The sequence below is a fragment of the Talpa europaea genome, assembly GCF_964194135.1.
Source record: "Talpa europaea genome assembly, chromosome: 12".
In the NCBI taxonomy this organism is placed as follows: domain Eukaryota; kingdom Metazoa; phylum Chordata; class Mammalia; order Eulipotyphla; family Talpidae; genus Talpa; species Talpa europaea.
The window spans coordinates 25,503,536-25,530,610 of record NC_140079.1 but is presented as its reverse complement, the minus strand read 5'-3'; the positions used below and the strand labels follow the sequence as shown (position 1 = coordinate 25,530,610).

The 27,075-nt window shown below is 52.7% G+C and overlaps 1 protein-coding gene across 2 annotated transcripts; it reads right to left on the bottom strand.

Moving 5' to 3' along the window:
- Positions 1 to 876: 876 nt before the first annotated feature.
- On the bottom strand, positions 877 to 25,550 carry ST3GAL4 (ST3 beta-galactoside alpha-2,3-sialyltransferase 4; the record flags this gene model as incomplete). 2 transcript variants are annotated; one of them, XM_084250826.1, is made up of 12 exons in its annotated part: positions 877 to 963; positions 1,182 to 1,325; positions 4,639 to 4,782; positions 5,492 to 5,681; positions 5,771 to 5,866; positions 6,364 to 6,424; positions 6,657 to 6,754; positions 6,985 to 7,065; positions 7,467 to 7,575; positions 7,852 to 7,927; positions 24,259 to 24,328; positions 25,498 to 25,550. In XM_084250826.1, 12 exons carry the CDS (start codon positions 25,548 to 25,550, stop codon positions 877 to 879), a joined length of 1,209 nt encoding a protein of 402 aa, XP_084106952.1. The 2 variants fall into 2 exon arrangements, with proteins under 2 accessions (XP_084106952.1, XP_084106953.1); XM_084250827.1 differs by having other exon boundaries at positions 7,467 to 7,551.
- Positions 25,551 to 27,075: the final 1,525 nt, after the last annotated feature.

Genomic DNA, 27,075 nt, shown 5'->3' with positions numbered 1-27,075 from the left:
TCCCCACTCCGGGGAGTCAACCAGGATATAGGATACCAGGGTATCCAGCAGACAGGGCTATTTGGGCCCCTTTGTTGGCCTGCTACCCAGGGTAACAACGCTTGCTTTGGCATTGAGCACCGCACTCAATATCTCCTGAATGATCATGACCCACTGTGCCCAAGTCATCGCTGGCCTTCAATAGGCCTGCCTACCACCAGAAGAGGGGAATCACCGCCATGTCCCACAGCCCCACCATGTCCTCCCCAAAGTGAAAGTACCCAGGATATCACAACTACTTCCATTTTAGGAAAAATAGTTTAATCATAAGTTTGTAATCTTTTATCTAGATGAGATCCATCTCTGCATGGAACCTGCATACCAATGTTCTTCCCATGCCCGCTGGGAGATAGCAGCCCCTCTTGGAGGGCACCCGCTCACTCCAGAAGCCCCCACCCTCTTGGGAGGCTCTGCTCTGGGTCCAGGCCTTCATGGGCCCCAGAGTTCTGAGTATTTATAAAAAGCGGGCAGAACACTGTAGTATGCCCCCTATCCTGGATGCCATGGGGCCAGCCCACAGCCCTTCCTTACCCTTTAATTAAATAGCCCATTAAATAATCTCCCAGCGCTGGCAGAGAGGGGAGGCCACAGCAACAAGTCCTGTGCCTTGACTGTGCTCCCTCAACTCCAAGGCCTATGTCCTGACTGCATCTGGGCCCTGAAGAGCAGCCAGGGACATGGCCTTATCTCATACATGGCTAGTCCCGGGACTCCTTCCCCACACAGGAGACGGCGAGTCCAAATGGGTCATAAGTGACACCAGGCACCCCCACAGCCATGGATGGGGGGCACTCAGGCAGCAGAGTGGGCAGACTGATTGAAAAGTGTGTGCCCATGTCAGAAATAAGTGAGGTTCTTCACTGCTCCAATTTCCAGCATCCGCTTGATAGCCAGGGCCTCCTGGGAGACATTGTGGCCTGACCCCTGTGGAGACAGTGAGGAAGCAAACTGAGGGCTGGTCAGGGACCGCCCCACCGCTCCACCTTTGGAAGCACCTCCCCAGCCCGGGAGCCCAGATGTCTCAGTTCCAGATCTGACTCTCTGAGTGACGGCATCACGAGTCACCTCCTGGCACCTCTCTCACACACTCAGTGTCCCCAGGCTGGCCCGCCCCCCTAAGCTGACAAGCGGGGGCCACTTACTGCCATGGACTTGAGCGTGATCTGCTCATAGTAGTGAATGGTCTGCTTCTTGTTGAAGGCGTCTGGGTAGCCAAAGCCAGCAATGTGCACCAGGTCGCAGAGGTGCAGGGCCAGGGTGATGGCCAGCAGGCCTGTGGTGGGCTTCTGAGGGACAAGGGATGAGGAAGGTATTAGAGGGAGCCCTGCTCCTTTTGCCACCCTCTAGGCTGGGGCTCTGCAGCAGAACTCTCTGTTCCCATGAGCTCTTCCTCATTGGTGCTGCCCACAACTGCAGCCACAGCCACAGCCCCATGCAGCTCCTGAGCATGTGAGTGGAGCTAGCACAGCCGAGCAACTGAATTCTCATTTCATTTCATTTTATTTGAATGAATTACATTTTAAATTTAAATAGCCACAAGTGGCTGGTGTTTCCCATTTGTGATAGGTAATATAGCGCAACACGTCCAGGGGAAGAGATAGGTTTGGGCCTCCAGCAATGATGGTGATGATGGGAATCAGGATGATGAAGATGATACTGGTTACTTTTAAGCACTTACTATGTGCCAGACACTATGTCAAGTATTTTACCCAGGATAATATGTGATCTCATGTGGTCTTTGCAAAAACACTTTCAGGGAGAGACTGTCAGGAGCCCCATTTTACAGATGAGAACACTGAGGCTTGCAACTGGGAAGTAGCTTGCTCAAGCCATAGAAAGGCTCTGCTCACTTCCTTGGAGAACCTCACCTGTTTCAGAACGCCTGGGGCTTGAATGCTCATGGGCTGCATGTTGCATTATGGGCTCTCCCCTCATAAACTGGGGCAGCAGCAGTTTTTCCTACCCACCTCATGGGCTGCTATGAGGACCTCGGTTCATCCCTCATTCACCCCCAGGGATGGGCCATGTGATATCTGAACCTCCCAAATCTCACCCTCCTCTGCTCCATAGCTGCTCCCAGACCCCTTGGGCACCCACTTCCCGGACCTCATTAGGCTTCCGACTGCCGGGTTTTTCCCAGCACGGCTTTCTGACCTCCCTATCATTTCATCTGTCACTTCCTGCCTGCTTCACCCATTGCTTTTTTTTTTAGAGGCATGTTTTATTTATTTATTTGTTTGTTTGTTTTTTTGTTTATACATGCACTGGGTACAGTCAGAAGCACGGGAGGGTGAGAGAATTCACCAGAGCCAGAGCGGGGAGCAGAGCAGGCAGAAGGACCGAAGTACACTGCTGAGGGGAGCAGCGGGTGGCAGGAGAGGTCTGCTTGCCATGTGGGACCCTCCTCCGGTGGCCAGGGAGCAGCCGGGGATCGAACCGGCGCTGCAGAGGCTGCGGGCAGCTTCGCAACCCAGCGCTCAACCGCTGCACCACCGGGGAGGCCCTTCACCCATTGCTTTTACCACCACTGTCATACCTTGTCCAGGTCAGACCACTGCTAAGCCACATTTCCACTACCTTCTAGTCACTTCTGCCTGGACACGTGCTCCATAAACTTGCCAAACTCTCTCCTCCCCTGTACTTCCCTTATTAGTTAAACATGGCACCACCCACCTAGTCGTCTAAGTTGGGAACCCAAGTCATCACAAATCCCTCAATTTCACTTGTAAGAGAAATGCAGTGGCAGGAGAGGTCTGAGATGACCCCAGTGCCCTCAAGTGGGCCTGGACACTATGCTGAGCTACATCCCATCACATGACCTTGCTCTGTGCAACCCAGATGACCCTAAGTTAGGGAGATAATCCCGGCAGGCTTCACCTAATTACACGGATGTTAACATCTGGGCCTAGAGATCAGCAAGGAGGAAGCCTGAGAAGTGATGCCCCTGCGTTTCTGGACAGAAGGAGGGGCCGAATGGCAAGAGATGTGAGCAGCCTCTAAGAGCTCAGTGAACCCCAGCCTTCCCCCCACCTCGCTTCCAGGTTGAAAGCCAGCGAGAAAAATAGAACTTCAGTCCCACAACCACAGGAAACTGAATTCTTCTAAGAAGGAGCATCCTGGAAGTGAATTCCCCCCTAAGCCTCCAGGCAAGAGCCTAATCCAAGACTGACCTTAATTTCAGCCGTGAAGACCCGCAGCAAAGAGCACACCCACCCGTGCTGGACTTCTGACCCACAGAACCATGAGCCAGTAAGCTGTGGTGCTGTAAGCCATTAAAATATGGCAATTGGTTAGGCAAAATAGGAAACCAGCACAGCCAGCACATCTGTCCACTCCTTCCTTTGCACTTCCTGCCACCAGGCGCTCACATCTGGCCCCCCTCTCTGGCCTTTACCCTCGGCCTCAAACGCCATTGGGGGCATAAATGCCTTCTCCCTGCCCCTCAACTCCACTTACACAGAACTCTGTACCAGAGGCAGCTCTCTGGTCTTGCCAAATGAAATATCTTTCCCCTGATCCTCAAGGCCTAACTCCAGTACCACCTCCTCTGGGGAGGACTCTCAGACTGCCCCAAGCAGAAAGCCACTCCTCCTCTGAGATCCCAAGTACTTGAACAACTCTCTACTGGGGCAGCAGGTCACTCCTGCTGCAACTTGTATCTTTATTCTGTGAGACGGAGTTTCCTCTTCTTCCCAAGTATGCAAGCGTGGGGCCTGGGACTGAGCAGTCAGAAAAGCAAGCATTCAACACATGAAGGTGAATCATAGTGGATACTAAGTAAAGAATGAAATTATTTATTCAAAATTTGGCAACTCTTTCTGAGCATCCACCATGTACCGATCTCCAGCTCCAGGTCAGGCGTGCCTAACTACCTTTTTCAATGCTATAATAGCCATACTATGTTCTCCACCATTCCAGATCAGAGTCAGGAGCCGAGTCCAAGCTGAGTTCTCCTGTGTGTGCCAGATGTCTCTGTGCACTACTCACACAGCATCCAAAGGGCTCAAAACTCACATGGAAGCACTTGGGAAACTTAAGAGTGTGTTAGAGCCCACCAGCCAAAAACCACCAGGGCCCTGTGAGCTGAAAGCAAACCCCAAGTTGCAAACCTGTACCACGACTCCCCAAATGGACACACCTGCCAAAACCATAACATGCTACACAAACTAAGCTCAAACCATCTTAACTCACCCAGACCAGTGTGTTCAAAGAGAAGATCATAGGCACAGCAAGCTAACAGTCACTGTAAGGTGTACAGTTGTTCTAAAGATAAGGCCACTGACTGTGCTAGCAAGCCCCCAGCTTCCAAAGTCTCACCAACCAACAGCATCCTCTAACTCCAGCCCTCAGGCCCTATAAATGCCCTTCTCTGACTCTTGGCTTTGGAGTCAACCACTGCCACCTTTAGAATTCTGATTGCAGGCCTTGCTTGCAGGTTGTGGTCATCAGGATTTCACAGGTGCTATTCAAATGCAAGCTGCAATCTGTTATTATTTTTCCTTGGGGTCCCCCTCAGCTTTGTAGAACTCTAGAAATGCCCCATTTACTTCCCACCCAGGTACCCAGCCCACTAGCTGCCCTGGGCCAGCCCATTATCACCTGTTTAATCTTGCGTGGCTGTTGCATTGGCAGGTTCAGCAGTTTATCTGCTGCAATCTCCATGAAGAAGGGATTGAGAATCCGAATCTGTTTGGGGTTGGCATCCCAGATGAGTGGAGGCTGTTTCCAGAAGCCCTTTCGCACCTAAAGGCACGGAATGGGAAGAGAGAGGTAGGAGTGATGAAAATCTGTTTCTGAAATCCAATCTGGTGGTCTCAGCCAAGGGTTGGGGTCCACGTGATGGCAGAGGCCCTCACGAATGCAGGTTAAGAAGGGGGGAGGCAAAGTCCACAGACAGGAGGAGACCAGAGGAAAGGCACAGGGAGAGGATGGGGGCACCTCTCTGCCCAGTGAAATAAGTAACATGTAGCATATGGGGCCAACCGCTGCCACTTAAGGGATATCCAAGCAGGTAGAGAATTTTGGGGTTACCTAAACACTTGTTAAAAATGCCAAACTGGAAAGTTCAGCATTCTGCTGGATGACCAAGAGACATAGAAGACTTTCTGGGAATTGCCTGGAAGGGCACAGATCTCGATTGTTCCAACCCAAACCCCCCACTGCCCCCCCAACACACACATACACACACACACACACACACACCCTTCCTTGGCCTGGAGATGACTGCTGATTAGTTCCCCCGCTTCCAGGACTCTCACTGGCAAACACACTTTCTGGTAACTTTCCTGTCCCTGGCAGCCCTCAAGGTTGGGGTGCCCTTGGTGCCTGCTGTCTGACTCCTACAGGCTGCTATGCCCTGCAGAAGCCCTCAGAACACTTGTCCCCACACACCCTCCTTTGGGATTATAGGCCGAGTCCCCGCTCCTGCCCACTTACCCCTCTCCCTACTTACCCGCTTCTTATCACTCAGGATGGTCTCAATCCAGTGGAAGTCCATCCCCTTAAAAGCCACCAGGACGAGGAGGGTGTCGGGGTTGTTCTGTTCTTTGGGGTCGAAGTGAGCAGATTCAGGGTAGAAGAGACGCATGGTGGTCTTGGAGCCCACGTCACCCTCGTAGCCAGCCACTGGGGCATTGTTCAGCCTGGTGGGGAGAGGCCCATCACCCAGAGCCCCACCGGGGCTGTCTACAGTTGCTCCCAAGCAGAAGGGGGAAGGGACGGCCATACAGACCTGATGACCACATCGTATTTGTTGATGGCCTCTCCCAGCGAGCTGTTGCGCAGCCGGTGCCCGTTACCCACCACCACACAGCGGCGGCACTTGAGTCTGCCACAGGAAAGGGCTGATCAGAATCCGAAGTAACCCCTGCCCCGCTGAACTCTCCTGCCTGGGCCTGGCTCACAATCAGTCCCTCCCAGGCCCCTCAATCCTTGGTTCCCATGGACGAGGCTTCTCCAGAGAGCCCAGCTTTTGACCACAGTGACTCTGCAGCCCTGGGGTGTCAAGGCAGAGGAAACTGAGCAGAGCACAGAAGACAGCAGAAGAGGGATGACACATGGGGAGGACAGATAAGAAACCCCATTTCAGAGTCCCCCGCCTGCTGCTCTGGCCTGTTGCCCCAGCAATATCCTCAGAGCCTCTGCCTGCTATGGACACAGATGTCCAGGCGTCAGTGCCGTGGGGATGAGTGTACCTGTGCAGGCTGGGAGGAAGGGTCAACCTGGCCACAGAGAAACAGAGACAGGAAGCCTCACTGGGAGGTACTAGACCATGCTGCACTGGGGTGGGAAGGAGAAGGCAGAGTAGGAGGGCTGTCTCCTCACCTCTGGATGCTCTCGGGAATGGAGTAGCTGGTAATGGCCAGGACCCGGAGGAGCAGGTCTTCTACAAAAAGAATCAGGTTGGAAAGAGCTATGACAACAGCAAGCATCCCAAAGGCGGCCAACTCAGCCTCTGCTGCTTCGAGAGCCTGGCTGCCTTCTCCTCCCCTGACCCCAGTATCTGAGCAGGACTCAGAACTTGGGCATCCAGGCCACAGAGGACCAAGAACCGGAGGCAGTGTGGCCAAGGAGAGTCCACCATTCCTACACTGCCACACTGCCAGGTGGGTACCTACCACTCCCTTTGGTCCCATAGGGCAGCTCGTAGGCTGAGGGTGTCTTGACCCAGAAATAGTCCTTGAGCTGCAGGAAGATGGGCTGATCTCGTGAGAAACTACACAGAGAGGAAAGCAGGGTGGGGATGAGAAAGGGATTAATCTCGATGCTGGACTCCAAGTCAGGCCCTGACTAATACAGAGACATGTCCAAGGGCCGCTCCCCCACCCCTCACTGGCCTCGGCAAACCCCTTTCCACAAACACAGCCCCCCCACCCCCAGTCTATGAACCTCTCAATACTGGCTCACCCCATGCCCTGTCCCAGCCCCTCAGACCCAGGTTCTTACTTGCCAAAGAGCTTAGAGACCTTCTTCTCCGCCTCCCCCTGCAGGCACGGCTCCTTCTTCTCTGGGATGGGAAAATAAAAACTGGAGACAGAAAAGGAGAGGAGGCAGGAGCTCCAGTCAGACCTCACCGGCCCAGGGCCAGCATCCCAGGCAGCCTCCACTCTCTCCCGCGGTGCACAGGTCCCCAGGGCCCAGAGAACAGCTCACAGGATGAGGTCATCTCAGCCCAAGCTCCACTTTGAAGTCAGATCACTGTGGATCCAGTTCTTCCTTCTCCCAAATCCTGGGTGAGAGCCTAGGGGAGTCATCCCAGACCCTACCCCCCAAGCCCACCACCCACCTTCCAGGAAGGATTCAGAGGCCAAAGGGGGAGGTCACGCACTGTGCCCTGTCCTGCCCCACGAGGCCCCCTCGCCCACGACCCTCCACTAGAGCCCTGTGGCTGAGAAGGACGCATGGAAGGACATGGAAGCTGGACTCACAGCTCAATGTACCTGTCTTCTCGGGAAATGGAATACCACACCATGACGACCAGGACCAGAGCCAGCATGGCCAGGAGCTTCCAGCCTGCAGGGCACATGCACAGAGGAGCTGGAGGCAGAAACAGGCAGATCCAGCCCCGGTCCACCTTCTCACCTGCCCCACTTTGGACCCCTGCCACCCCCAACGCAAGCCACCCAGTCCCTGGCCCTCACCTGGCCCCAGCCTTCCAGCAGGGCTGAACATTTCCACTGTCCTTCAGAATGAAGTGAGGGGCCCCGGCGCCCTGTATGTCCCTCTACAACCCACAGAGGTCTCAGGAGGCCGCTGAAGACCACTTCTGGGGGTCGTATCCTTCAGGGTGGGGGAGCACTTGGAAACACTCACGGGACTTGCTGACCATGTTTCTCAGCAGGTAGCAGGGCTCCTGGGGAGAGCTGTCATCCCGGCTGCCTCGGGCCACCTAGGAGGTAGGAGTCACAGGTATGTGGTTGGCAGCACGAGCACTCTACATAGACTGCCGCAGGACACACCCACGGCAGCCTCTGTCCTTGTCCAGAAAGCGTGACGCTGTTCCGGAACAGCCATCCAAAGAGTGGCCCTTCTCACCCCAAATAGTCCCCTTGCCCCTCAAAGGCAGTCTGGGAGGTCCCAAGAGCTCCCATGCTACAGAAAGAGAAACCCAGAATTAGGTCCCCTGGCAGACCAGCTGGCCCTAGCCCCCCTTCTGTGGTTCCTCTCCCTGTCTGCTTCCTCATTTTGACCTGGAAAGGGCCAGTTCCAGGGGACAGATGGGGTCTCCACCCACTTCTCACAGTGAGTTCGGTTAACTGTCCAGGGTGTGATTCAGATTTTAAGCAATTGACATTTACCTCTTCTCCGCCCAGCTCTCCATCACCATCTGCTCCAGACAAACAGGTCTGCTCAGGCAGACACATGGGTGAGAGCCAGGTTACAGGAAGGTCCAGAAAAGTCCCCTCTAACCCTTCCCAAGTCTGATTAAATGCAGACAGTGTCCCAGCCCTCACCACCCAGGCGCACAGGGCAACTGGGTGCAGACAAGGCATTTGAACGGGTAGCACAGGGAGCAAGAAGTGCCTGTCTTGAGACAGGAAACACTCTCAGGTGAGGGCAAAGGGCAGGTGGCACAGAAAGGGTACAGGGCCTGCTTTGTGGTGCAAGGGGTTAAGCACAGCACTGTGAAGCTATCCGCAGCCTCTGCAACATGAGTTCGATTCCCAGCTAGCCAGGGAGCTACACACAGCAGACCTCTCCTGCCGCGCCCACTGCTCCCCTCAGCAATGTATTTCATCAGTCTGCATGTTGTGTTTCCCGCTCTGGCTCTGGTGAATTCTATCTCACCCTCCTGCACTTCTGACTGTACCCAGTGCTTGTGTAAATAAATAGATAAATCTTAAAAAAAAAAGTTATAGATGTGTAATCAATAGACCCCAGTAAAAGTCTAGTAATTCTCGACCATTTACCAGAAGTGACACGCCTCACCTCCCTGAGACAGAACAGAAATCCAGCACAATGGCTGTGGCCGCCTACTTCTGCCATGCATTATTTCTGAAAAATAGCTATGCACATTGCAGAACAAAGTGACTCAAACCCTATTAGTTTGAGGCCAACCCCATTAATTTATCTCATAGACGGTGCAGTTACCACTAGTTGAAAAACTTCTCCTATCTTATCTAACAGGAGGCTAGGGTCCTGGTGGTTTTTGTTAAAAAAAATTGGCCAAATCTTAATACCCCACCTGTAAATTCCCGCCCCTTTTGTTAAGCAATAGCTGTCAAAACCCATCTGCAATCCCATCCGTGAGCCCTGGCCCCTCAACTAAGCAAGGATATCAGCAGCCTGAAGACCCAAAGGGAGAGTCTCCTCTGAATCTGCCCATCCTCACTCTTGAGTGTGTACTTTTGAGCCCTAGGGCAAGTTAGGGTTAATTAGGCAGCTTCAGGGACAGTGCAGGCTGGGGACTGGGGAAAGTTAAAGAGGCTTCTGGGATCAGGGAAACAAAAGGAATAAGGGAAGCTCCAGAGATGAGGGCAAGAACTACCAAAGGGGGTTAATCAAACACCCCAGGACCAGGGGCAGGGGAAGCCAGAAAAGGGCGATAAAGAAAAACAAGGGCTGGGCCTCCCCGGTGGCGCTGGGTTGCGAAGCTGCCCGCGGCCTCTGCAGCACCGGTTCGATCCCCAGCTGCTGGCGAGGGTCCCGCATGGCGCGCAGACCTCTCCTGTCGCCCGCTGCTCCCCTCAGCAGTGTACTTCGGTCCTTCTGCCTGCTCTGCTCCCCGCTCTGGCTCTGGTGAATTCTCTCACCCTCCCGCGCTTCTGACTGTACCCAGTGCTTGTATAAACAAAACAAACAAATATAATAAATAAATAAATAAAACATGCCTCTATAAAAAAAAAAAACTATAAGAAAAACAAGGGCTGGGACACTGACACTAAGCTCTGGGCACAGAGACATTAGGTCAGTGAGTGAGACCACCAAGATCTAGCGAATCGCAGAGAGACTGGTGGAACTTTGGAATAATGAGGGAAAGAAGGTATATATTCCCTGAGACACGACTCCACTTTGGCTTCCTTGCCCCTCCCTGGCCTGGTTCCACCAGCCTGGTTGTCCCACTTTATTTCTGTTCCTTTTCTCCTTAATAAACATCTTTCTCTAAGCAAATCTGCCTCTTTTTTTTTTTTTTTTTTTTGCTTGCCTGAGCATCAGCAAAGATCCTGGCGGCTTCGTGAGACACCAACCATGGGGATCTAGTGGCTGGGACTCAGAGCTGCACCTGCTGCCTAGGATCTGTTCCTGGCTGGGAGACTAGACCTGAAAACCTATGGTATCACTCTCACCTACAATAAAGCTTCATCTCTAACTCACCTATATGGACAACTGCGTGAAATCTTTCCTGCATAGAAGTCAAGAACCTGGGGTTCCTTAGCAGCCTTGGGCCTCTTCACCTACACACAATTGCCACTTCATCTCTTTGTCTTCTTCATGGCACTTTCTCTTATCTGTATGTAGCTCAGTTACTTTATTTGCTTGCTTTCCAACTGTCTCCTTCACTGGAATAGAAGCTCTGCAGGGGGTGGAGGGGGGTTTACGAATCTATCAAATCCCCAGAATCTATCAAGTCCCCAGGTCTACCCACAGCATCTAGCATGCTGCCAGCCACAGGTAATGAATAACATGTCAGGTGACCTTGGGTGAGTCACTCCTCTCTGACCCCCAATTCCATTGGCTGTAAAACTGGGAGGTTAGTCCAATAGACTCTTGTGACTCAAAATACATTTATCAGGTGAGCAGCAGGGACATCGCTAAGACCTTATTAGAAATGCATAATCTCGGGCACCCTCCAGACCCACAAAATCAGAATCTGCACTTGAGTAAGATTCCCCTGGTGAATCCTAAGCACATTCAAGTTTGAGAAGCAGTGGCCAAGATGGATTAGCCAAATAGGATAAACACCTGGAATAAATATGCAAATTTATATATTTATTATATAATATTTAATATATATTATATACATTTAATATACATATAATAAATTAATATACATATATATAAATAAATCTGGATCCCATACCTAGGAAGCCTGACTTGGCCTAGCCCAGCACTGGAAATTATTCAAGCACCCCAGGCTTGCTCAGCCTAGGTTAGAACCTAGATAATGGTCTAGATAATGGCTCATGGTTGGTCTCGATAACGGCTGAAGCAGCCTTCTCAAACCTTGAAGTCTCATTCTGACTCAGTGGATGTGTGGGGAGATCCGCTTTCTAGCCAGCTCCCAGGTGGTGCCGGCTGCTATGCTGAGATCACCTTCTGAGGTGCACAGCTCTAAGCCACGATCATCTATCATTCCATTGCTTTATGAACCACCCCTCCTCCTACCTGGGCTCTCTCACCATCTTCCTTCCTGACTGCAATTCCTGCCACCTCACTTCCTCTCCCTGTCTATCAGCAGCTCACAACCTGGGCTGCAGATGGCAATCACCTGAATTTAAAAGTACACTGAGGTCTAGCCCCTATTCTCCAAGATTCTAATATAACTGGCTAGAGGTAGGGCATTGGTAAGTACAAAGCAAACAAACCCAAAACCTCTCGGCTTTGTGATTGAAAAATGCAACCAAGATGGAAAAATACATAGAGTGTCCCAAGGTAACTGAAAGACAAATACTCAGCCACACCATAAACATTCAGCTGAACATTCAACTAAACTAAACACTCAGCAGGTGGACCTGGGCAGGGGGCCATTGGCCCATCCACCTTTAACCAGTTCCCCAATAAAGTTCTGCACTGGCAAGGAGGTCTTTGTTCTCAAACTGGGCTGGTATTGTGCTAAGCCAACTGGTGAGTGTTGGGGTTTGCTCCAAGACAGTCCATCAGGGAACTCATTAGCCCATCCTCCCTCCCTTTGCTGGATCAAGCCAAAAGGATTGCTCAGCAGCACCCACATTCTAGAAGTACAGGGTTTCTTGGGCTGACTACTGCCTCGAGCAACTGGGAGCCTTCTCCCAGCAAGCATCCCACATTCCTGACCAAGCCCTGAGAACACAAGGACAGGAAAAAAGTCTCAGGAGGGTACCTGGGTAGGAAAGCAGGCTTCCGATTTACTCACGGCCACAGGGCACCAGCCTCTACCTGCCACCAACCGCCAGGGAGAACAGCTCACCCAACCCCTCAGGCAGAAGGTCAGTGCTCGCTCTCTCTCCGAGCTCTGCAAGAACCACAGTTTCCCCAGCTCTAGTCAGGCTGGAGAGAAGTTGCCAAAGGGCAGAACCCACAAGTGGGTGAGGAAACAAAGCTCCACAGGAAGCAGCATGCCTCAGGCTGCCGGGAACTCACAGCCTGACACGCAGCACAGACGGGGCAGGTACCCGCTGTACATAGAGGCAGAGAACTGGATACCTCCCTTCGGAGCCCTGGTCCATCCGTGAGGGGGACAGCAAGGCCAGTGCACAGGCATTGTTCTTATTGGTTCAGAGACCCTGAGCAAGCCAGGGAACCAGCGTTACATCCAGCAGTTCTGTGGGGGAAAACCGAAGCGCCTGGCTGCCACCTCTAGACTCACCTCTAGACTTCTCCCTCCTGATCCTGCCACCTATACCGGGGATCCCCGCTTATCTTTCCAGCACTGTTGCCCATCAGTGGCCCCCTGACCCGCCCTTTCTTCCCTCCTGCCCTCCTCGTCAGCTCCTTTTTAGAAACATACTTAAGTCTCCCTTTTCCTAAAACAAACCCCTTCTATGCCTCCAACTCCTCAAGCTCCCACAGGTTCCCAAGCTACTTCTTCTCTCCTGCCCCTAAACCACACCAGGCGCCACCCTTATTTTTATGCTGAAATCACTCCTGCTGAGGCCATCAGTGGCCTCCTAAAAGGTCAAACTTGAGCGACTTTTCTGTCTTCGTTGCACTCAGATACTGAGACAGTGCTGACCCGTAATGCCTCTTTCTTGACTTGCCCATCAAGACTGGGCAGGTTTTCTTCCTACCCCCTTGACCTTCTCCTGCTGCCCCCACTCCTTTCAATGCTGGCATTTCCAGGGATCTGCCCTGGAACCTCCACCCCACATTCTCACCCACCAGGTTTACTCATCTGCTGTGACTACTACTCATACCGGTTGTTTCAAGCCTTTATTTTCAAGCCCTTTCCTTTCGCTCCCAGATGCCATCCAAGCATTTCTCATTTTCCACTGACCATCCTACAGATGGTTTTCAGTTCTTCCAGCTCAGCACATCCCAAACTGGACCCATCTCTTCCACCACCCCCAGCCCCCATATTATCTCCACCCAGTCTTGTACCATCCCCCTCTGTTTCATACCTTCCCTACTAAATGGTTACTGAGTACTAGTCATTCTACCCTCATTTCCTCATTCCATCAGGTCTTGCTGAGAGTCTATGCCTGGCTTGGCAGCAGGCACAAGGGATATAAAGTTTTATAAAATTCAGCCCTCGTGGGGCCTCCCTGGTGGCGCAAGGGGTTAAGTCTCAGCACTATGAAGCCTGCACAGCCACTGCAGCACGAGTTCGATCCCAGCCCAGGGAGCTGACCCACATGGAACAGCAGACCTCTGCTGCCTCACCCTCCACTCTGTCTCTGGTGAATCCTCTGCCCTAGCCGCCCCTGCGCCTCTGGCCTGTACCCCACCTCTGTATGCATAAATAAATAAATCTTTTTAAAAATTCAGCCCCAGTGTAAAAGATACATAATCTAGACCTTAAGAAACACTTCATAATGCAGCCCTCCGCCCTCTGGAGTTGCAGATTGGTTGATTCTAGATGTCCCCCAAGTGACCTGCTTCCTAACTGGTCTCTCTTTTTTTTTTTTTAAAGATTTATTTATTTATGCATACAAGAGCTGGGATATAGGCCAGAGGCATGGGGTGTGAGAGGATTCACCAGAGACAGAGTGGGGAACAGAACAGGCAGATTGACAAAAGTACACTGCTGAGGGGAGCAGCAGGCAAGTCAGGAGAGGTCTACTGCACCATGTGGGTAGCTCTCTAGCCAGCCGGTATCGAACTCTTGCTACAGAGGCTGTGGAGAGCTTCATAGGTTGCGTCTTAACCCCTTGCGCCACCAGGGAGGCCCCCTAACTGGTCTCTTGACCACGAGTCTTTGCTCACTCAGGCCCCTTGTTTGTAACTGCAAACATGGCATCTTTCTAAGACACAATTTAGATCAAACATTTCTCCAGTTTATCACTCTCCTTCTCACCCCGCCCCTTAAAGGCAACCAGGGTCCTTCACCCTCGGGTGCAGTCCCTGCAGGTGCACCTCCTATGGCCCCTCTCCAGGACACCACAGGAGCCCTGTCCTTCCACACCTTTTTTTTTTTTAGTTTTATTTATTTATTTATTTATACATACATATCTTGAGTACAGGCCAGATATGCTATAGGGTGAGAGGATTCACCGGAGACAGAGCAGGGAACAGAACAGGCAGACTGACTGAAACACACTGCTGAGGGGAGCAGCGGGCAAGACAGGAGAGGTCTGCCACGCCATGTGGGAGGATTCTCACCGGCCAGCCGGGAATCGAACCCGCACTGCAGAGACTGCGGACAGCTTCACAGTGCTGTGCTAAACCACCTGTGACACCAGGGAGGCCCCACACCACCAACTTCTGCACAGACTTCTCCCATCAGGAGTGCCCCAAGGCTTCCCCATGCTGTTCCCTCCACAATCCCCTCCTTTGTGAAGTCTTTCCCAACATTTCAAAACAACCGATATTTTCCCACAAAATATTGTTTATACCTCAAGTTTAGCACTTACCAAGTATTGTAATCTCATATTATACAATTACTGGTCATCATGTCTTGCCCACTATCCTCTGACCTCTGAAACTGGAGACCTGTTTATTCCAAGAGTCTTATGAAGAGTAGCTGGAAGGGGGTCTCCCTAGTGGCGCAAGGGGTTAAGTGTCAGCACTATGAAGCTACTGGCAGCCACTGCAGCATGAGTTTGATCCCCAGACAGGGAGCTACCCACATGGTGCAGCAGACCTTTCCTGTCTTGCCCGCTGCTCCCCTCAGCAGTGTATTTCAGTGGATCTGCCTGTTCTGCTCCCCACTCTGTCTCTGGTGAATCCTCTCAACCCCTGCATCTCTGGCCTGCACCCCAGCTCTTGTATGCATAAATAAATACATCTTTAAAAAAAACAGTAGCTGGAAGGAAGGAAATACTTTATCACAGAATATAACTTTATGCCACGTAATTAAGTGCTTTCGTGTCTTGTCCATAAGACTGTGACCTCTGTGGTTCAGGATTTTTTTCTATCGCCAGACTCTAATATAGTGCCTAGAATGCAGCAGATGTTTTATAAACGTTTGACATGCAAGGAATGAGATTTAAAATGCCTTACATCCTTATTAATAGTTGATGCAAATAATTGTGCACTTATTATGTGCAACACCAGCACCCCTGAACCTCAATACCATTGCTTTGGGAGTCAGATAAGCCATGGTGGGGGCTGTCCTGTGCCTCACAGTATGTTTGTCAGCATCTTTGACCTCTACCCACTAGATGCCAGCAGGACCCCCCACTTCCCAGCTGTGGTATCCAAAATATCTGCAGACATTACCGAATGTTAAGAACTATTCAGCTAGACGCCATAAGGCCTTTCCAAGTATGATCTCAACCCTAGGAGTTAAACACTATTATTACCTCCACTGTAGAGATAGGCACTGAGGTGCAAAAAAAGGTCAGCAACTTGCCCAGGGTTGGAGGCAGTGGGGAGTGAAACTGGAAAACAGACGGCTTAGCGCCAGGGCCACACTCATGCCCTCCACTCTCTACTGTCTCCCAAACCTGTGAAGGAATGCCTCTCCAGATGCCAAGATCCCCAGAATGCCACCTGTGCCCTTTGGGACAAGTGGAAGAAGTGGGTCCTCTGTCACATCAAAGTCCTTCAAATGTTTATTAGCACTGTTTATAGAAGCCTTCAGAGGTTCCTCCTCGGGAGACACAGTCCAGAGCCCCCTGGGACTCCTCCGGAAGCTCTCCAGCATGCTCAGTGCATGCACTTGCATTCTAGGATTGCTGCTGCCTCCATCTGGACCCCAGGCCTCCATGAGAGCTGTCCAAGGCTGCGTTCATTTTTTGGTTGCCAGGTCACTCCACCAGCACAGAACCAAGGTCCCTCCAGCAGGAAACCAGGTCTCCTGGGTTCTGAACTTGAGTAGCTGGGTAGCTGCACCCCAGGACTAGGCAACACCTGCTTACACCTGTCAGGTCAAGAATCTAGAGCCATGTGTCCAGTCTGTCGTGGTGTGTGAATCTCCATAGCATCAGCTAACCACATGCTTCCTCTATTGAGAGTCCTCTACCAATATTCCAGAAGGGACCCAAGATGGATGTCAAGTTAACATGACTTGTACAATGATTAACCAGGTGAGACAAGATGAGGCCACAGGTCATGGGCATTCTCTTGAGGGGAGGGAGGGTCACAACCCCCTTTAATCAGTCACTCTTGGGTGAGATGGTCAACTAATTCTGTATAAACCCTCCATGGGCCTCTCATCTACTTAGACACAGAGCCAGCCCCTGTAGGTGTGCTAGAGTGTACATGTGATCTCTTGGCGAGTGCCTCTCTGCCCTCTCATCCTGACACTTCGCTCCTTTATTCTGCTCCACTCACACCATCTCTTGATTAACTAGGTACATCCCTCCTCGGGGCCTCCGCGCTAGCTGTTCATTCGGTCTATGTTTTCCCCACACAGGGGCCTGGGACCTACTCATTCTTTCCTCACCTTCTCCACCTCCAATCTGAAATTCCACACACTGCTGATATTTCAAATCCCTCTCCCCTGCTGGCAAACACCTTTGTTATTTTGTTTGCTACTGCATTGATCCCCAGTGTTTAGAAGAGCGTCTGGTACCCAGTGGACTCTCAATACATAGCTGTTAATTAATAAATGGATCAGGGCCTCCCTCGTGGCGCAAGGGGTTAAGACACAACCTATAGGGCTATCCCCAGCCACTGCAGCACAGGTTCTATCCCCGGCCGGGGAGCTACCTACATGGCACAGCAGACCTCTCCTGACTGGCCTGCTGCTCCCCTCAGCAGTGTATTTCAGTCAGTTTGCCTGTTCTGTTCCCCACTCTGTCTCTGGTGAGTCCTCTTACCCCCAACACTTTTGGCCTGTACCCCAGTTCTTCTATGCATAAATAAATAAATCTTAAAAAAAATAAATGGATTGGATTTATGGGGCCATCACTGCCACAGTGTGGGCGGAGAAGAGAAGAAGAGCAGTAACAAGAGGTTGGCAGCCTGCTCCAGCCCTCTGGCCCAGCCTTGGGCCACATGTACCCCGCAGGCTGTCCTCTCATCATCACTGAACAGCATAGTGTGACCACTGCCATGTCCAGGAGGGAGCCAGGCTGCCCCAGGCTCACCTACCCCCAGCAGCAGGGGGGCAGAGCAACTGACCATCCATGAATGGGCGCATGGAGCATCTCTCCAGGCACCCAACCTGGGAGAAGAAGCCCAATGATTGGTCCCCAGTGCGGCCCAAGAAGGATCTCTGCTCCCCACCCTTGGAGCCTACTGCAGCTTCCTGTCCAGAAACACCATATCATCCATTTTATCAGCTGCCAGTCACAAGACCATAGGGAGCCACTTGAAAATCACACTTCTGGTGTCTGGCAGGAGGGGCAGACGCTTCGAATTCCATTCCCTGGGTGAGCACGCTGACACCGGGACAGTCTGGGGAATCGATGGGCGGCCCACACCAGAATAAATACAGGAGAAAGCTGGTGCCAGCCGTGGGCCTGCCCCAGGTTACTGGTCAGGGGCTCCAAGGTACATTTTCCTCCTCAGAACCTCCCACCCAGAGCCAGTAAATTGGACCCCAAGGAGCCAAAGCTAAAGGCAATACTGGAGCTGGGGCTGGAAGCCAGCTTACTACCTACAGGGACACCCCCTCCCTCTTCTGGCCTCTGGATGCCTCTTCTGAAATGATGGATGGTGCCAACACTGCCCTGTCCCATGTGGTAGCCCCAGCCACACGTGGCTATGCAAGAAGGCCCACAGGGTGGCTGGTTCATGCCAAGGTGAAAGGTAAGTGGATGTCAAAGATGGCACAAGAGTGAAGAAGCACCCTAAAAATTAATCCACTGATGATACACTGAAATACTTCTTGGGCTCGAAAGGTTTTATTTTTTTTTAATTTAAATTTTATTTTTATATTCCCCATAAAATTGTAACCCCCTTATTTTGCCCCCAATCCCTCCTTTCCCCGCCCCCCACCCCCCATAGTGTCTCTGGTTCATAGTTGTTTGTTGATTTTGATTTTTACTTTCTTATAGTTATTCTCTAATGGTTTTAAATTTTAAAATTAATCTTACCTCCTTATGTTTATTTTAAAAATGGGGCTAAATTTTTAAAACTTAAGTCACACATCTGGCACACATTTGTGGTTCCCATTGCATTTCTACCGGGCAGCGTCTGGACTAGGAAATCCCTGAGACATTCCCCATCTCCACCCACTGGAAGCAGTCGGAGAGTTTACTGCGCCCCACAGGCTCCAGGGTCCAGGAAGGTTAAGTCAGGGGTCAGAGGTGCCTGCTTCACAGGCACAGAGAGCACTGTCCTAAGGTCTCAATAAGTCAGAGTGGAGAAGGCCCCTTGCTTCCGCTGCTTCTGTCCCCTCCTCCCGGGCCATTGGGCTATTGGTGGAGGTACAGTGTGAGGTGACACTGCCACTCAGCCCACCAGCCTAACCTCCACTCTGCCCACACCAAACCCCTTCCCGATGCTGGCGTCTCACCTCAGAGCCTGCATGAGGCCCACACAGACAGGGCCTCGCAGCTTCACCTCCCGCACAGCACTGGCTCAGGGGCCACACAGAGGACCGTGTCTGGCTGGCAAGCAGGTCACACAGAATGGCCTCCCCAGAGCCTCCTCTCTTCCTCTTATCAAGAGCTGTGCCCCAGAGACCGGTCAAGGGGCCTGCCCCTGTTTCTGCGACTTGCCAGACCTGTGACTTGGGAAATTATTCCACATCTCCAAGCCTTGCTCTCCCAATCTGTAAAATGGAGATAAAGAGTCCCTGCCACAGTTTGGTCGAGGTCGTTAACAAGAGAACGTAGCAAGGCCCACAGAAATGCTCAGAGAAACTCTTCTCTGTAACTATTAGCAGAACTTCATCTTCATGCATTGAGTGGGATGCAAAGCTACAACTGTGTGGAATGTGGGGTGAATGAAAACATCATTTCAAAAACATTTTTTTTTTCAGCCAGTCTGTTCTGTAACCAAAAGCAAAGAAGCCTTAACCTTCCACATACAACTGTCTGTTCACTGAATGGAGAAAGTCCCGGATGACTCCTAAGCCATACCAATGCTTCCTCCGAAAGGTAAGAATTTCAGCTGGCATGCGCTGTTTGAGAATGGAGGCAGGTCAGAGGCAGGGATGGGTTCCAACAATTTCCCACCTGAACCCTGACCAGGGCAGGGGTGACCACAGTATAAATGTTGGGGTATCTGGAATCACCAGGGCTGCAAGCCCAGATATTCCTCCCCAACCTCCCTTGGACCTGGCCACTGCCCCTCTCATGCGTTCTGGCCAGTCCCAACTCTGCCCTCCCCACATGGCCCTGTTTTATTTCCTTTGCAGCAGTTATACCACACTGTCCCCTGTACTCATGATTTTGTATGCCCCAAGAAAGTAGGGACTTCTTGGGGCTCACAGCACCTCTACCTCCGAAATTTAATGCCTGACATACGGTAGGTGATCAACAACTACTTAAAGGAACAGATGTCTAAATGAATGAGCAAACAGGCAGAATAAATGTGAACAGAGAGCTTCATTGGGTTTAAAAAACCCCACTTTGCACATACTGGGGCTCTAACAAGCCAGGGGTTTCCTAGAGCCTCAGCTTGGGAGCTGGCCGAGCCAGCAGGTGTCACATGTTCTGCCCAAGACCACTGTGCTCACAAGGACAGCCTCACCATGAGGCAGGGGTAGTTTTTGCATTGGCCAATGCCATGCTTGGTTGATCTTAACTACCACCAGCTCCTAGGGTGCCGGGTGATTCCACAAGCTGACCTCAACCAACGAAGACACCCTATTACCCAGGAAAGCCTCCATTCCTCCTTATTTGACTTCAAGAGCTTAAAAGCCCAGGTTCTAGACTCCAACACCTCCGGCCTCAGAGAAGCAGAGGAAAAGGATCTGAATTCCACATGACCTGAGGTGGCACTCAGCCACTGCTCTCACAGCTGGTGTCCCAGGGCAAGGACCTAATCCCTCAGGGTCTCCCACTCCTCAAGTGTGGAAAGGACTGTCTCAGGCACTGCACTGGAGCAGTAACAAGGTAACAAGGCTGCTCTGGGTGGAGAGAGAGAAATATTAAAAAGTATGCAAACAAGATAATGCAACAGCCATACATACTATGAGGCCAATGAAACTAGGTGGCACAGAGAGCAAAGGGACTACGACCTCAGACCTAACAGACATAAATGAAAGATGGCAGAGAGGGGCTAGGGGTAGAAGGCTCCAGACCGAATAGAGTTAAGACCTTGAGGCTTGTCCCCTGTAAATAACAGAAACAAGGACAGGACTGGAGATAGCAAGGAGGAGCCCACAGCAGAGCCAGGGAGGCCACCTGGGAAGGTGGTGGACAGCGTGTCACTGGCCACCACAGGGGCTTGGACTTTATCAAGGTCCCAGGAGAAGTCACTGGAGGGGACTAACAGAACAGCAACACTGAATTCATCTTCTAAGGTCCCTCACGCTGTTCCCAGGCTACAGTGCAGGAGCTCATTTAATCTTCAAACACTGAGGTAGTGCTCTCTCGTGCTGACTGACAGAAAAGGAAACTGAAGCAGCAGAGAGAGAAACGAAGGGCCCCAAGGCCAAAAGGCTAGAGGTGGTGGAGCCGGGAACAGAGAACACAAGTGGCTGCAACTGCTCTCTGCACCCCTGCATTCAAGGGAGCTGTCTGGGCTCCCTCTGCACTCTGTGATTATGGGCTGAGGAACGCTGACAAGGTCCTGCATCTCTTAGAGCCCCAGGTTCCTTATTAGCTTTGAAATGGGGGCGGGGGGAGGTGGCAAAAGCCACGTTCTGGGAGGGGTGTGAGCCCCAAAGCACATCCTGGGATTGAAAGCCCACAGCCTTAGTCCAGGGCAAACACTCAGCCCCTGGCAGCGGAAGGTGACTTGGGGTCTGGGGCGCCTTTGGCCCCGATCATGTGACAGCCCTTCTCCACTCAAGGTCTGCCCCGTCCCAGCAAAGAGAAGGATCTAGAAAAACAGCTCCTGCATGGTCCTCCTGCCACTGGTGCAGTGCACAGGCGCCGGGACACACAGCTCCCGGGGACAGGGAGGGACACTGCCATGCAGACTCTGCCCTGCACTAAACGCAGATCCCATGTACTGGCCAGACTCGGGGCAGAAGTGTTGCTGGGTAGGGAGGAGCGTGGGGTGAGGGGGAGGAAGGAGGCTTTCCTAGAGAAGCCACTCCGTTTTGGTGCAGCACCCCCTAACATGGTGCCAGACCCCTAATCAGCTCCAACTGACAGCGCTCCCAGTGGGAACTGACCAGAGATCCTCAGCCAGGGCAGAGTGTCCCCTCTCCCAAGCAGCACCCCCTTTCCACAGCAGATCCAGGCAGTCTGCCCTTCATCGAGCCGTGCCTTATTTCCAGACTAATGTTCCCTCTGCTAGCTGATGTCCCCTCTCTAGAGCAGACACTCCCAGCATCCCCGAGCAGGGACAGTGCAGGGTGAAGTTCATCCTAGGATTCCTACAGAGTGGACACACCCCAGCTCTGCCCAGGAATGGTGCCTCTCAGCATGTGAGGTATCCCAGCAACAGGAGCAGCAGGGATTCAGGCATAGAAACTTCTCTCCTCTGTTTGGGGGGCTTTTTATTTATTTTTGCATAGAAGATCTGGAATACAGGCCAGAAGTTCTGGGAGTGAGAGGATTCACCAGAGACAGAGTGAGGAACAGAACAGGCAGACTGACTGAAATACACTGCTGAGGGGAGCAGCGGGCAAGACAGTAGAGGTCTGCTGCGCCATGTGGGTAGCTCCCTGGCCAGGATGGAACTCAGGCCATAGCAGTGATAGCACTGAGACTTAAGCCCTAAGCCACCCGGGAGGCCCAACCTCTTTCCTTTGCCCCTTCTCCCAACAGGCACCCTACTTCTGCTGGACTTATACCACCCTCCTTCTCCCACCAGATCATCTGTCAGCATCAAGGGGGACAAACTGGCCTCCACAGTGACTCTGGAACTGGGTGGTTTCAGGACAGCGGCTGGGGAGGGTCAATTCCTGAATGCCTACTAGGGCCAGAGAAGCTGGGGTGGCACTGGGGAAAATGGAGTGCCATGCCAGCTGATGTTGGAGGAGGTGCATGGCACCCTGGAGAACTCTCTAGAAAGAGAAGTGAAACAAGTGGAGAAGGAAAACTAAAGATCTTCATTTCCTGCAGCAGCCTGTGCAACCCATTCAGAGGCCCTTTTGAGGTGGTGTCACATGAGTACCAAGTAAAGGGTAACATGGGCGGGGGGCAGGGGTAGCTAGCATAGGTGCTGCTGAGAAGGTGCAGAACCTCCGATCTGGTGGTGGTTTACCCTCTGGGGGATGCAGGGCAGAGTAGGGGGGGACACTGGCTTCAGGGCTGGCTGACAATCAGGTGTCAGGGATGACTCAGAACCACTTCTGCCCCAGGCTCCTTCAGCCCCTGCAAGGAGGGGGTTTGAGATTGTGGGGGCAACTCTGAGCACCCTGCAATCCCAACCACACCCCAAAGCCAAGAGGCACAGGGGAGACACTCTGAGCCTTTTCTCAGGTCAACCCTGCTCTGTCTGCTCAGACCCTCCCACATTAATACCTACAAAGGCATCTCTGTGCACAAACATATGGACCCCAGCTCAAACACAGGCGCACCCCCCAAAACAAAGCCTGGAAACACAGGACTACAGTGTCCCCCACGCACACACATGCACATGTCTTGATTCTACTTCCTTCCCTGCCCGCCCTGCCCCACCCCTACATACAGCTTCTGGGGCCTGCTGGCTGCCCTCTGCCTGTGTGCTCTCTTCCCCCATCCCGCGGTGGGCAGCAGGGGCTGGGGTGCCGCTCTGCTGCTGCTGCTGCTTCCAACTCCTCTCTTCTGGCCTGGCGGGCTCCTTCAACTTCAGCTCCAGCTGAGTTTGTTTGTCATGTTGCAGGTCCCTGGAGCTATCAGCCAGGGAGCCAGGAGCTTCCAGAGGAGCAGGGAGTGGCTAAGCTCATCCCCTGGGGTTCTCCTTGTCTCTGAAGTTGGGTAAAGGGAAGCCCAGGGCTCCCTGCCCTCTGCAGAGCTAAACCCAGGTCCTGTCAAACTCAGAAGTACTTGAAGGGAGGTAGGAGGTGCAGAAAGCAAAGGAGAGGAGGAAGATACAAGGCAGAGGCCCTAGGAGGAGCCCCAGATATAGGCAATAGGCTTCATAGGGGTGTCCCCAGAGAGGACAGGCAGGGGCAGGCAGGCGCAGCCACTGGCACCCTCAGAGCTCACTCACTAGCCTGCTGGCCTGTCCTGTCTCTCAGCACCTGCCCTAATTCTGATCCAGATAAGAGACTGTGGGTGAGGAGCTCACTCACATATAAATATATGATGATAAATATATGACATCTAGGCCTTCCCTGAGCTGCCTGCCTCCAGGCCAGACTTTCTGGGCTCAAGCCCTGAGGCGTTAGGAACTTCAGGGTCACCCCAGTGCCCAGACCTGGGGGCAGTGGTGGAAAGCAGACTCAGGCAGCCCAGGGGCTAGGGACTGAGGGTGCTATAGTACAGCACCTCTCCACAGAGCTGCAGGCCCAGGGTCCCAGGGAATACCCCTTAGCCAGACACCCTAAATCTAAATGAGGGCAGTGCCAGGGGTCCAGTGCCAACACCCTGGGTAGTCTGTCACTGAGGCCCAGGAAAATCTGGGGCCTTGCCAATAGCTCCCCTTCCTGCTTTAGGAGCCGTTCTTGTTCTCAGGTTGAAATAAAATAGGGCTATTAGTTCACTGTCCTCTGGGAATCAGCACTACCCTCAGGACCAAGCCAAGTTCAAGGGCTCTTTCCAAAGAAGCCTGGTATCCCAAGGAGACTCAAAGAAATGAAGGAAAGCCCAGGAGACTGAGCCCACAGTTGCCTGGCCCCATCTGAAGGTGGGATAGGCCAGAGCTGAGCCAATCCTCCTGGCATCTTCCAAGGGTCTGCTCTCTCCTGCCCAGCAGGGGACGAGATAGGGTCCCTGGGATATGGTATCTCCCCAACAAGAACACACCCAAGCCTGGCCAGCTCACCTGACCTTCCTTGCCTGTCAGTCCAGCTGTTCCAGAAATAGAACATTTTCTTCTCATTCTATTTGGACAGCTGCGGGGACAGTGATGGTGAGAAGAAAATGTTGATTTTTGAAGGGGGTGGGGGCGCAGGGAACAGAGCCACGGGCCACTGAAGGGGGAGTTCTGGATCCAGATTGTGGCTGGGTGCCATGGAACAGCCCTAAGGGGTACAGGGAAAGGCCACTGCCACAGTCACACTGCCACTCAGGGGTACCACAGAGGGGTATCCAGAGGGGTTTCTGGAGCCAGGCCTGAGAGGAGTGAACAGAAGGCCAAGTGTGAGGGGGCGAGAATGATTCCCTTCTTTATGGAAAGTGTTCAATTTCAGGTGGGGCTAAGGATGGCCTTTCAGGTCCAGCCCCAAACCCCATCTGGCCTCATTCCCTGACAGGCCTCTAACCCCCTCCCCAGTGGGTTCAAGGTTGGCAGGCTGGGCTCAAGGAGAGGAAGACTCAGCATCAATAAGAAAAGAGCAAAAGACCTGGAAACTGATCTCTTTCCCACCCAGAGGCAACAAGTAGAATTATAGACTCAAGACACACTCTTCGCCCTCACCCTTCTCACTCTCTCTCACCTCTCCTCCTGGTCCCTGTCCCCTTTCTAGCCATCCCATCCTAGTGTCGCCCTGTCCCCATCTCTACCTCCTCCTGCCTGCCCCCTCCCCCGTCCCCCACTCCCAGTTATGTAAGGGGCCTGAGAACACACAGAGGGAGCTTTGTTGTCAAACCAAATCCATACGGAGCCGGAATTGGCCAACGCAGCTGTTCCCCATTCTGTCCGCCTTGGCAGGGTTGAGACACTTGGGCAGGAAGCCCCCACACACCCCCATTTTGGAAGTTGGGGCAAACACTGGCTCCAGGGCCTCCAGGCAGCTGAATGGGTGGCCGGGGATCAGTCACTGCTGCGTGGGACCACAGCAGGGAACCAGCTGGCCCACAAGACAGAACAAAGCCACAGAGCAAAGCCAGGGTCACAAAGACAGGAGAAAAGAGCTATGGGCCAGGAGTGGAGCTGCACAGCGACAGGCCCAGAAGCAGGGTGCAGACCCACACAAATGCACCCATGTTCTTGTCCACACATGGATGCGTGCCCGTACTCTCTCACATAGCCCGTGTACACACTCACCGACACACTTTTAGCATGCAAGCACACACACAAACTCACACATCAGCCCAAGCACAACACTCTGTGTGTGCTCACCTGGAAGGCGTTTGAGCAGAAATCTCCTCCCTGCTCTGGCCAGCCTCCTCCATCCCAGCAGGTACCTCTGGGGAAAGAGCTCAGGCCTCTGGAGAGAAGAGGGCAGAGAGCAGAGGTCAGAGGCCAGGGAAACAACATCAGCCAGCACTTGCGCGGAGGCCCCAGGCTCCAGGACCAGGCCTCACCCTCCTGCACCGGGGAAGATGTTCATGGACATGAGTGAGGGGCCAGGGAGCTGATTAGGGCGCTCCACCCCTCGAGCAGGCACTGCCACACCACCAAATCCACCAACCTGAGAGCCCTTTCACTCTAAAATGCTGAAACTGCCAACAACTGCAGCTCTCCTGAACTCCCAATGGTTCCGCAGGGGCCCACCCCACCCCCAAGTCTCCCCATACCGTCAGGACAACCCAGGTGCTGAGATGGGGGCCAGGCTGAAAGACAAAGGGAAAGAAGTAGCAGACACAAGGAAGGAATAGGGAAGGAAGGCAGAAAAAAGACAGGAGAGAAGAAAAAGAGACTAGAAAGCAGGGGGTGGGTGGGGGTATAAGAGAAGAAGGGGCAGTAATGGAGCAGAGAAGGGCACACACTGCCTGTGAACACAGGCTTCCCACTCCAGAACATGGCCTCCCAACCAGCCCCTGGACAGCCCCTCTCAGCTGGAGCAGGCCAGTCCAGAAGCAGGTAGCTGGTCCAGGTATGGAGAGCCATACCCCAGGGGGCTCAGCTTCAGCAATGTGGATCTTTGGGGTCTGGAAACACACAAGCTGAAAGATACCAAGATCTCAGAGACAGGAATAAGATAGGGTGCAAAGGAGGGGCAGAGATAGCCAGAGGCACTCTCTGAAGCAGTCTTGGCCCCTGGGGGAAGAAATGCTCTGTGATCTTGAGCATTACTATTACTTTTCTGAGTCTCAGCCTCCTCATTGCAAAGAAGAACATGTATCAAGTGGCTACTGCAAGCAGTAGGGTGCTGGGGCAGGACAGGACAGTAAAATGGTCTGGTAGTCTGATCGCTTACAAACTCTCCAATTTTGTAAATGTTAATCTCATTTATATACCTCAACCCTGTGAGAAGGGGCAGACACTGTCACCCCAATTAACAGCTGTGGTCCTGACCTGCCGGAGGTCACATAGCTGGGAGCAGACAGAGAGGAGACAAAGGATGTCTCCAAGAGCAGCTCCCGCTCACCCAGCCACCTGCCCCTCACTCCTGGACCAGAGTGAAATGCTCTTCAGTCTCTGGGCCCCGATCTGAAAGCACAGAAAATACATGGCAAATGTTACAGGCCCTGGCATGTGAGCTGAAATGCTTTAACCTAGAAGTGTGCACTTCGCAGAGGAGGAAACTGAGGCTGCCTGTTGTGCTCCAGCCCCTGCAGCCAGGGGAAGGTTTCAAATCCATTCCACACCACAAACATGCCCTCTCCAGCCATGCACTGTCCCTGTCAGGGTCTCAGGTCTATGCGCGAAAGTCTTCGATGCACTAGCAGAAGCACGCTCCAGAAGTCTCCAGAACAGACAACCAGTCCCTGTTGTCAAGAATACAAATCTTGTGGGTCATTCCCAACCTACCAC